Source organism: Cataglyphis hispanica, chromosome 18 (genome assembly GCF_021464435.1).
Source record: "Cataglyphis hispanica isolate Lineage 1 chromosome 18, ULB_Chis1_1.0, whole genome shotgun sequence".
Classification (NCBI taxonomy): Eukaryota; Metazoa; Arthropoda; class Insecta; order Hymenoptera; family Formicidae; genus Cataglyphis; species Cataglyphis hispanica.
This window is the reverse complement of record NC_065971.1, coordinates 4,065,532-4,077,750: the sequence shown is the minus strand read 5'-3', so window position 1 is coordinate 4,077,750 and position 12,219 is coordinate 4,065,532. Positions and strand designations below refer to the sequence as shown.

The window sequence follows — 12,219 nt, the reverse complement described above, 5'->3', positions numbered from 1 at the left end:
AGTACACGGAAATAAAATTACAATAATAAATATTTTAATAATAATATATAAATTATATTTGCCTAAAGAGATGTTAGTTTAAAAGAGATAATTTGTGCTATAAAAAATATATCATATAAAACTAATAAGTCACTTTTTGTAAATCGTAAAAAATATTTTAAAAAATGCGAAAACATATTAAAAACCATCTAATGTTTAAACGATGACTTTTTTATATACATATATAAAACTTTGTACTTAATCTACTACACACACATAAAATTATGCTTATACGTTGTACTTGTTTAACAATACAATATCATTTTTAATTTGTGATAGCGTCATACTTGTTTGATATTCTTAGTAACATCACGGCATAGTACATTATTGCAGATAAAATTAATATTTTCTCTCTCTTTCTCTTGCTTCTGCAATATAAAATCTTATATCATTTTCGAATTTTTATAATAGACTTTTTCAACAAACTTCAAAGAGCCAAGATAGTTATGAGTAAATATATCAATATAATATATGGTAATATAAAAGAAAATTTTGTACAATAGCCCTACGCTCTATTTATGACACAATAAAACGCAATTATCCTTGTGTCAATTATTCACCTCTTGTATGCTGTGAAGGTAATAAAATTATCCCAGATAGCAAATTAAGAGGTCTTGTCCGGAACATAATCCATTTACAATGCTTCTCAATAAATTCTCTTTCAACAAAGTGTTTCTCTTTCTCTCTTTTTTGTTATTATAAATTTATTAGTTTATTAAAATGCATTGGATATTAACTGTTGGGCATATTGTATATGTATAGTAAAATATTGCTAATACTTATTTATATATGAATTTGTTTTATCTAACACACATACACACACACACACACACACACACACTGACAAGAAAAGAGTAAACAGAGGAGAATTTAAAATATTTTGGATGAAACGGGCATATTTTTCTTAAACATATAAAAAAAATTAAGCATACTATTTATATGTACTAAGCAGTCTGAATTATTACCTTATGGCGCCGAACTGATCGCAAACGTAGTCATTAACGTACTGCTGCTCGCACTTTTTCTGACTCTGTAAGGGTCTTGCAAAGTCGCGTTGCACGTTGGACTCGGTTTATCCCTGGTATCCAATCCCAATCGTCTGCGAAGGGCCAGGTAAACGCGGCTCTTCAAGACAAAGAGAATAAAGATCGATAGGCCTTGAAGGCAATTGAAGACATCACTAGCGTAGAACAACGTGTAATGCCAGTAAATGTAATTTAAATATTTTTTCACGAAGAACGATATCACCTCGCAGCTCCAAGATATTCCCATAACGATGAACAGTTTGATATTCATGACAAATCTATCAGAGAAAAAATATTATGGATAAAAAAGAATCTTGCGTAAAATAAAATTTAAATTACAATAATGATAAAAAATTAATAGCACATAGAGATAAAAGATTAAAGTCAATAAAATTTCTGTTAAAAACAAAATTCTCTTGTGTTTGTTATAAAAATAAAGTTATCCACATGGTAAAATTCAACTCTATTAGTCATTAAAAAAAAAAAAAGGACAGTATTTCTACTAACTCATCACTGGACTCGATGGTGCATAAACTAAACGCATTTCAAACACACACGATTTATATTACCGTGCTCCTAGTTTTAAATAGCGAATGATTCTTGCGTTTTTTTTTTTACGTAAATTGATACTAAAACGTTTTCCAGGAAGGTGTTCTCCCTCGAAGACGGTAAAATAAATCTCAAGACCACATGTAAAAATTTATTTATGTGCGTTAATCGTGAATTTATTGCTAAAGTACCTTTTTTCGTTTATGATTGTGATTTAAAGAGAAAACAGAGATCATTGAGCTTTTCTCTTGCCGAGAGAGAGAATTGACGAAAAAATACAATAACTTACCTACTTCTATCGGAATGAAATCGCTTGCTCCTGGGATCCATAGGATCCGTAATTACTCTTTTTATCTCCGCTTTCACCTTATTGCAATGTACCGATGTGAGAATGAAAAACACGACGTTAGATATCAATTGAATCGTTATGGGGCCGATAAAGAAGGTTAATTCGCTGAACGAATCTGGATTTTCTGTAACATTTGATTAAGGAATGTAGAAAACATGTACTCTTTGTACAAATATGAAGAAAATTGAATGACGTAATGTCTTTCTTACATATACACATAATAATATAATAAAATTATATTATTTATTAATTATCTTCACACTATTAATATACTTTATAACAAAAAAATTAATTATCTTTTATCACATTCAAATAGAAGATGCAAATACGTTAAAAAGTACGATTCAGTAATGCATATCTTTATCTTCACTTCAAATCGTAAACGATCACTTGTCGCGAATCTCTTTTGATCATTACCGAGCGCAATTATTTCAGCGATATAAAAGATACTTTTTACGCGAGTAGAGTTAGTTTCTTTGCACTTTATACATTGAGGCGCAATGAGGCTTGAATTTGCTCCAGCTCGGTCAATATGGTTACTCAAGAAACTTTTTAATTATCGGATAATAATTGCGATAGAAACTATCAAAGAAAAAGATTATATTTGCTTTCTTTTTAATACGATGAACTTTGAACGAATATACCGACTCGTACCGTATCCTCAAACTCATCTATTTCCAATATGTATATTATAATAACAAGGAAGTATGTGTGAAATCTTTAACGTTGAGTCAAACCTCTCATTACAAGGCCAGCGATCTTTCCACGAACATCATAATTAGCACTGACAAATTTACATCATCGCAAACAGCAGTAATTGGTCCCAGCAGATGACTCACGTGTAAACCAACAGCTCGTATTGCCAATATCGGGTTGCAAATAATCTGGCACGATATCCGTGTAATCGGCAATGATCGCCAGAATTGACACCAGCAAAGAGAGGCCCCATGCATACAAGCAATATAATAGAAACTTTTTTCTATGTCCACGCGCCTTTGTAATCGTACTGCCACGTAAAACTCTGCGAAAAATAAGCTATCATTATTTTAATTATTAAATTTGAATAAATTAAAGAATGCATTAATCTTTGAAAAGAACGATAATTTCGAATTTCACTTTGTACACTTTTCTTGAGCTGACTTTTCTTTAATATCGAACAATAGATGACGAAAATCGAGAAAAATAATACTAAACAGAACACGTGCGTGACATGTCAAAATAAAAATTGTATCGTCCAGAACAATTAACAGGATTTTTCTAATTTGACAGGACGTTTCTAATTCGAGAAATCTATTAATTAAATGTCCAATCATAAAATTTCACAAATATGAATAGCACGTAATTTGCTTTTTGACGCGAAATGAATGAAGAATGCGAATGTGTAGGAAACTCGTGGAATTCCCGATCGAGATTTCGGCATTAAAATACGTCGTCGACAAGACGTGGAGATCTATTTTCTTCGTATATTTACAAATCTCCCATCCAGAATAGCATCTTGAATACATAAACGTTCGTAACCGTCGAGGGAGACCAGAGGCAAGACACTCTCCAATTCGGAGCAATCATTAGGTCGCTTTTGTACATCGCACAATGTATACGAGATTTTTCTTAATAAAAAATCAAGTACCATTCTTTCATTCTATTAAAAGTTATATTTTCTATAGAATGTAGCGATGATTTACAAAACAAACGCAAGTTAAAACTATTGTATGAAATTGTATACTTTCTGTGTGTTATCCTTATAACGTTGGCGCTATATAAAACGCGTTGAGTCATTTCGGTGTTTAATATTTGGCGTTGTATATTTTTATTACTACCGGTATACGTAGCATACAACAATTTCGTACAGAAAATCTATAGACACGTTCGAAATGATGGGATGGTTAATGAGAATAGTGATGAGACAATTATCTAAAAGACCAATAAGGATAAATGAGACAATATAATAATTTTCGTAATCATAGACTATCAGCGATCATTGTCATAAAATCATTAAAAAAGGCTTATCATTCATTTGGTATAGTTAACAAAAGAAAAATGATTATTGATTCTCGGGAAATAATCGCGCGCTGGCCCATCTATTCAATTGCCTCGATTACTCCCGTTTGATCCGATCGTATTATCACGAATGACTTACCCGAAAGTCCACCATATGTCGAAGCACATGACGTTGAGCCAGGAAAATGACGATAGAAAGCAAAAAAGCATGATGTAAGCTGAAAAAATATTTTCTTATTTCCTTAACCGTTGTTTATATATTATACATACTTCGTGGTATATATATGACAATGTATCGCAAAACCGACCTAAAGCTTTGCACGCTGTCGTAGCTCTTAAGTCGTCCGTTTCAACTGCACTAACGGGCATAAACCAGGGTACGATGGCTAAACAAGTAAAAGCCAGGAGGAGGCTGCTTACGTGGCACATGAGCGTTTTACCGTGAAGATTTTGTAGACTTGGAAGGCATATGTATACCAATAGAGTCATCAGCAGAAAAGTACAGCTGGTGATCTCCAGGACGCTGTTCATTTGGTACCTATCGAGTCAAATAAAAAAAATATGTCTTTTACATTTCATACATTATTTCGCCGTGAACACGCGTGATATGTTTATTCGATGCATATGGCTGCGCATCATTGCTTTTAATTTGACAAACATTGACGAATGCTTCTCTTTAATCGAGTATACCGCGAAACGTTTACAGCTTTCAAATACTGAATGCCGTCTATTGTGCGGCATGCTATGTTTGTTTGAACTTTGTGAAGTTTAAACAAATCAAGTCAGTCGAGTTTCCCCAAATATGACAGAATTCACAGAGAGCTGGGAGCCTTCAATTCATAGTTACAAATGTAATCTAAATAGAAATTTAATGCATTCACTTTAGCGTTAGAATTTGTATAAACTCATTTCTTTTTGAACAACTTTTCTTTGATCTCAAAATGTTTCAACTTTTCGAACTATAATTTAATCGAATCGAATATTATTTTTTGGAATACATATAAATTGCATTCTCTCTCTGTGGTAATGTCTATTCTAAGAAAATATGACTGAGAAATAAAATTGAATAGAGTAACAGAAATACATGATTATTAAATAAACTAGAAAAAGTACGTAATTATTATATAATTATAAAATAATAATTTAAAATTTAAAAGAAAATGAAAATTGTACCTCATTGAAGTATCGTGCGGTATGTCTGGATCTTCGAAACATATAAACAAATGAAAATTATGATCGAATTCCGATTTGTTGTAAAAAATATCCATGCAATATTTGTTCTGGTCGAAGATCTGATAACCTTCCGTGAGAACATGTCCTTCTGCCGTCAAAGACCAATCTTCTTCTCTTGGATCCACGGGATACATGCCGTGTTTACACAGCTTCCCTATCAAGACTCCGTAATCTAAGCAGTAAGAATAATAATAAAATCTAAATAAAATTTGCATCAGTAACTTTATACTATATAATTATAAATAAAAAGATGAGTTCTTTTTTAAGGCAACAATAAGATTTTATTAGAATAACCTTCTTTTATATTAAAAGTAGATGATTCCGTTTGGTTCACAGCGTTCGCTAAAGCCTGGTGAAATTCAATCGGTTCTTCGGGCGTAAGTTTATTGCATCCCTGAACATAAAAAAATTCGTCTTCCGCGCAACACTTTCTAATGCAGGAGTTTCTGTCGCAGAATCTCGAATCTCTGCAAACGCGGGCTACTAATCTTCTATTAAACATGGAATTTGGGAGCATCTCGAGGCAAGCATTAGCCTCGGTAAGAAGGAATTCCTCTTTGATGATATAATTATTTTTGGATACTGGAATCATCGCCTGCCAAATTTTTTGCTGTTTAATGTTATTTTAATTCGCGCATTCAAAAGATAAATAACAGTTAATTTCGTGCTATATATTATATAAAATCGTAAATAATATACAAGACATTTTACAGTCTTTTATTTCAGGTCCTTTATTTAAAAAAAAAGAGTATAATATGTAATTAATGATAATTATGTAAGATATAACATCTCTAAACTTCTTTAGACATAAAAAGTTCCATTTGAGAATTCTTAGAAAGTTAATTTAATATGGCATTAAACTATTAAAGTATTATTGGTAAATTTATCTCGATAAAAAAAATTTATTCAAAGAACAAAATTAATTAATTTATATTAAATTTTCTGTTATAAGAAAAATTTAATTTAAAATTTATTTCTTAGGATTAAAGATTAATTTATTTGTAATTTTTTTTTTTATAATTGAACATAATTTGTTTACTGAGAATATTAAATCTCTATGTAGTATAAAATAGAGATAATCGTTTATGAATGAAAGAATATGCAACTGCAGAAAGCTTGTAAACTATTTTAAAAGTCTTAACAGCGTCGCTCACCAAGTAAGTTCCGTTCCGCAAGAAAATATCGTCTTTGTCAATCTCATAATCTACGATCGGACCTTCACACGTGGGTGGACCTTCGTTAGCTATCATCATAAAATCTACATCAACCGATCCATTTGATAAAAATGTTACGAGACTCTCTGATTCGTTTAACCAAGGCACGCAAGCTTTCGTGCGGCTGTCAAATATGCTATTATGAGAGCAACATTTTCTAACATGTACGAGCTGCGGAAAGGATACGTTAATCGCTTTCACTTGTCGATCTTTATTTGATTGACAATAAACGATTATTACGGTATTTTCTCCAGTTATTTGCTCGTAAAGTATCTCGAGACAAGCTGGAAGCTGTAAACAATTTATTAAATTTATGAAAAAAGATTTAATACATTTTGAATATTATATTTAAATATAGAGTTTTGTATAATCTATTACGTAAGAATTTAAATTGAACAATATCTGATTATGTGGCGTGACAATAGTAATTTTAAATATACATGCAATTATTGTTTTTTCTAAATTGTATATATAAACGCTATTAAAAATGTATTTTATACATTGTATTATATATTGTATACATTTTTATGTATTTTATACATTGATATCTCTTTTGTCAATGTTCTCGTTTTCTACATTTTTGAAAGAAATTTGATATTCTTGTCACATAATATTTATATTTTTATACTATGGAGAAATGTAACGTATACCAAATATACTCAAGTAAATTAAAGGAGTGGTTCTAATTATGAGGGAGTGGTTGATATTTCAGTTCAAAGATTGATTTTTTCGCATAATCAAGAAGTGTAGATACATTAACTAAAATAAAATTTATGTTATTTAATTTTAATCAAAAAATTATATTTTCTATTCTCTACTTTCTATTATGCATTTCATTATAAATGCGTTTTCCTTTTTAATTAAGTTAACGCATTTGATTTTTATCTCGATACAAGAGTATTAAAATATCAAGGTCTTATAAGATAAAAAGATTGATTCAATCAATTGTTGATAAATTACCTCTAAGAAATTGGAATCGAAATCGTCGAGTGGTGTTGTTACAATGTCTTCGGGTTCATCGCACTGAGGAACTCCTTGAAACTCCGCAGTAACATTTCGATGGAGAATATGAAGTTCTATCATGCTATTCGGCACCGAAACACACTCCACTGTGGAATGCCCTGAGAAGATCTTTCCTGGCGGACAACACTTTGCCACATGCGATTCCGATGACACTTTTGTCGAAAACAATATCAAAGTACCGAGAAATACAAACTTTATCGTGAACATGATGTACGGAATAAAAATACAATTATTTTTTTACTGTACGCAAACAATCTCTTTTAATTATCCCCTCTTTAGACATCGCTCGGCGTTACGCGCAAATTACTACTCTCCGGTTGCCACTTCCGTTTAGGTGCACTTGAAAAGTATTTTTTAATTCGCCGTACTCGCGTCTGTATTTTATATTTCAGTTTTTCTGAAATATAATTCACTGTCACTAATTTTGATGCACATTCGTTATTTTCTTTGCTGATTTCGGAAGAATTTTTTTTCTTCTCTTTAGATTATTTTAAATCAATCTTTTTTAAATTCGCTTGGATAACCTGTCTTACAAAGATTTACAAATTCATAATTTTTATGCATAATTAAATTATTACGTTTGTGATCAATTTTACTTGCTGGTTTTTTTTCCAAGTTTTCTTGTCGATTCATCTTATATTACGTCTAGGTCAGCTGATTTAAAATCTCGAACAGCTGATGTCCACGTGAACGCTATTCAACATACGAATAGAACGGAAATAAATGTTATGCTTAACGACAATGTTGAATTATCCTTGCACTGAATCATCGCGTATCGGAATTTACATCATTACAATTTTAGATTATATAATGTCTGATATCATATGTAAATATATAATAATCGGATTACTAAATCTTTTGGAGAGAAGCTAAAATATTTATATTTATATTTTATACAAGCTTTCAATATTTATATTATTTAAATCAAATCTTGTTTTTACAAATAAAGATTTTGTTTTATATTCTCAAATTAATTTATTTTTTATACATAAATAAAAAAATCTCTTGATAAGATTTTATTTAATTCATCATAGGGTAAGTAAGTATAAAATTAATCACTTTAACAATTTGTTCATTCATATTTAACACTCACCCAGTTTATAAATTACGATCTGGATCATTTTTTTCTTTTTATTCTCCGATTCTTTTGCCTTCCTCGAGCAATGTTAAAAAGCGAGTCGTCCGTGTATCTCTTCATTCGATCGTGTTATTGTTTCAACACACAAGCACGTCTGCGCAAACAATTTAAAAAACAATCTCGGCTAGTCGATTTTATAATGTCGCCTTTACGATAAGCCGTTATTAACGCAATTATCTCTCTTGTATATTTCATTGTAGCTTCACGCAACCCGCGAAACTTACATGTGACGAAGTCGAGCGCGCGATTGAAACTGTCATTCATGCGCGTTCCTTTACGCGACACAACCGCGTACATAAAAATCAACGCGAAAAAAAAGAACAAAGCAAGCTTTCAACTCTACGTCCGCTCCAGTAATATCGGTTAGTCGAGATACGTCTACAAAGAGATACCACTTCCACGGTCGTCCGGTTTCATCTGCCTCTTTCCTTACTCGTCGCTTCTTTCTATCCCTCTTTTCTCCCAATCTTTCAATTACCCACTCTCTCATTTATTCATACACACGCATTCTCATATCTGTCTCTCTTTTTCGCCTTAATGATCTTTCTTTATCTTCCTTCTTCTTAGTTTCTTCGAATTTATATCTGTCGATACGTAACAAAAGAATTAGATCGAAGCTCTATGATTTGCAAAATATATCAATATAAAACATTCAAAAATTATAACAGCCTTTAAAATAATTTTTATATATGTATATATGCGTGTGTGTATATTAAACTTATGCGAATATATTCATTTACGTATTATTATGATGATAACATTGCTCACAATAAAAAATTAATCATCATGACCAAAAAAAAAACAATACATTTTAAGACTTTCAAGTGAGAACTTTGATACAATTGAATATCGATTTATCATTTTTAAAAGACGCTTTTTTTAATTTTAAATATAAAATTTATATAAAATTTTATAAATATGAAAATCTTCTTCTTGTTTCTTTATTTAATTATTTATTACATATATATTAATATTTTTATAGTATTTTGTTAAAATAAAAAGAATTATGTAGCCATCAATGAGATATTATTATAAAGATCATCAGCCCTGAATAAATTTTTGTGACTATCAATTGGACCCAATAGATCCGGAGATAATTGAAGAATGTTAACATTCCCGACCGTTTGACTGTATCAAAAATAATTATATGAATTATTGTCGATAATAAAACAGTGATCCACTCTTAAAAAAAGACATGTTAAATCGATACTCGCAAGTATTGTTGCTTCTTTTCTTCAATGTTAATTGATTATCTTAATTTGCTGTACATTACTTCGTATCAATAAAAACCTGTCATGGCTGCGTATTTGACAATTCAAATATTATATATATATATATATATATATATATATATATATATATATATATATTTTGATTTAATTGATTTTGAAAAAAACAGATAATGCATATTAGTTATACATATTATTATATTACATATAATTAATTTTATAATTTTATATTATAAAATTACATTTTATTTTATAATAGATACGTGCCCTAACCACGTGCCCTACTCGTGTGCCCTAATAAAATGTCCTAATATAATACACTGTAGGCTGCTTCTGTTGGGCCAGTTGGACTTACCTTTCGTTGATCCTGGCCATATTAATTCTGGCAACGTCTAGCTAGAGATATCACTTCGACCTCCTATCAGAGATCAATGAAGGAAAAAAATTCCTTCCATTGCCGGCTAGATAATTATTATCGTCGGGGTACACGAGCATAATTTTATGCTCGTTTACGACATGACAGTTTGTCATGCATCGTTTTAATAAATTGCAAAATTTAATATATGAATAATTTGATTGAAAGTCAAATTATCAATCAAATTTAATAATTGATTGAAGTAATAATATTTAATTGTAATAAAATAAAATTATATGTTTTATTCATTTTATTTTAATATAAATTACCTATATAAATCCTATATTATTTATTAATTTCATTTTATATATTTTTATAATTTTATTTAATTTTATTACAATTAAATATTATTACTTCAATCAATTATTAAATTTAATTGATAATTTGACTTTCAGTCAAATTATTCAAATTATATGACACATAAATGTTTTATTAATTTATTTTAATATAAATTACATATTATTATAAATATTGTATATTATTATAAGATTAAATATTATTGCTTCAAACAATAATTAAATTTGATTGATAACTTGGCATTAGATTGACTAAAGTAAAATTAAAACGATGCGTGACAAACTATCTAAGCTTTTATTGCTACGATAATAAAGATGGATGGGCTATGAAAAATTATGACAAAATTGGCGCAACATCACAATAATTATTAATATTTCATATAAGAAATAAAGTTATTAGCATCTTCTACATTAAATAAATTAAATAAACTTTCTATTGAGAAAAATATTTTATATTTTTTTTCAATTTTTTTTCTTAATTTATATTTTAAATTATATTTCTAATGTGTTTTAATATATATTTAAAAAATCTATTAAAAGTTATTTGATTGCATTTATTGTAGCCCATCCATTTTGAGGCAACGGATTTATTTACAATCTACAATCTACATTTGCATCTACAACATCTACGGATCCGTCACCTCAAAATAAAATAAAATTTATCACTCACCGGCACTGATGCGCAACAGCGGAGATTTGGCCTTGAGGCTACGATGTCTGCAACACACAAATATAAAATCCAAATTATAGCAACGATTTAAAATTATTAATATTTCAAAAAATTATTGTACGCATCGAATTTTATATCCGATAATAATAAAAAGGTATATAAATATGAAATAATTTTATAAATTTTAAAAAAGAAAACTATTTTTTTTAAACAAAAACTTTTACAGTATGAGTCTCTCTTGCTTAAACTATTCAAACAATGATCGAATCGAATTAATGCATGTACGGGATTTATAATAATTAATATAATACTCACCCTTAGGTTGCTCCGCCGGTGCAGGATGCCTCTCCTCGGCCTCCTCCTCCTCTCGGAATGTTAGAGGATCTGTTAGGTTGATCTGTAACACAAATAGAATCAAATTATAGCAGTGCATAAAATAATTATTATTTTAAAAAATTTATTATACGCATTAAATTTTATATTTGATATGCATATGATAATAAACAGATTAATAATTTTATAAATTTTGAAAAAGACATTAATAATTTCATATAAAAGCTATAATTTAAAAATAAATACCTTTTCCTCTAATTCTCTCTTATTTGAATCATATAATTACAAAATCAAATTACGCGATTAATTGTTTAATTTAAATTGCACGTACGCAATTAATAAATAATTAATATACAAATAACAAATTATTTACCACAGTGTTACTCCACCGATGCCCGATGCCTGTCCTAGGCCTCCTCCTCCTCCTCTCAGGTTGATTCACAAGCGCGATACTTTAAACGGCACTTCCGCACTTTTATTAAAAGATACTTCCGCACTTGTATGCGCGATACTATGAACGACACTCCCGCACTTTCGGCATGATCAAACTCCGTTTCACACGAAAATCGTACGCAAGTCGACAAGTACTACTTTATTGTTCGAGCGTTGCTGTACGAATGATAACAAGGCTATAAGTCATAAGACGTTAACCATCGCTCGCTAATGTTTACATCGCCAAGGCCGAATACAATGTTATTGTTTTCGCGG

The 12,219-nt window shown here is 29.9% G+C and overlaps 1 protein-coding gene across 6 annotated transcripts; it reads right to left on the bottom strand.

Moving 5' to 3' along the window:
- Positions 1 to 11: 11 nt before the first annotated feature.
- LOC126856257 (G-protein coupled receptor Mth2) lies at positions 12 to 12,114 on the bottom strand. Of its 6 annotated transcripts, none has more exons than XR_007688343.1 (14): positions 11,885 to 12,114; positions 11,494 to 11,575; positions 11,179 to 11,225; positions 8,524 to 9,152; positions 7,368 to 8,123; positions 6,348 to 6,698; positions 5,488 to 5,788; positions 5,134 to 5,365; positions 4,269 to 4,498; positions 4,100 to 4,178; positions 2,802 to 2,983; positions 1,903 to 2,086; positions 600 to 1,342; positions 12 to 407 (listed from the first exon to the last, which is right to left on the bottom strand). XR_007688343.1 is itself a non-coding variant. In XM_050604626.1 (14 exons), the coding sequence occupies exons 5-13, from the start codon at positions 7,635 to 7,637 to the stop codon at positions 1,006 to 1,008; spliced, it is 2,166 nt and encodes a 721-aa protein (XP_050460583.1). In that variant the 5' UTR covers positions 7,638 to 8,123; positions 8,524 to 9,152; positions 11,179 to 11,225; positions 11,494 to 11,575; positions 11,885 to 12,114; the 3' UTR covers positions 12 to 775; position 1,005. The 6 variants fall into 6 exon arrangements, 5 of the variants coding, with proteins under 5 accessions (XP_050460583.1, XP_050460587.1, XP_050460582.1 ...); XM_050604626.1 differs by having other exon boundaries at positions 12 to 775; positions 1,005 to 1,342; XM_050604630.1 differs by having other exon boundaries at positions 1,005 to 1,342.
- Between the last annotated feature and the right edge of the window lie 105 nt (positions 12,115 to 12,219).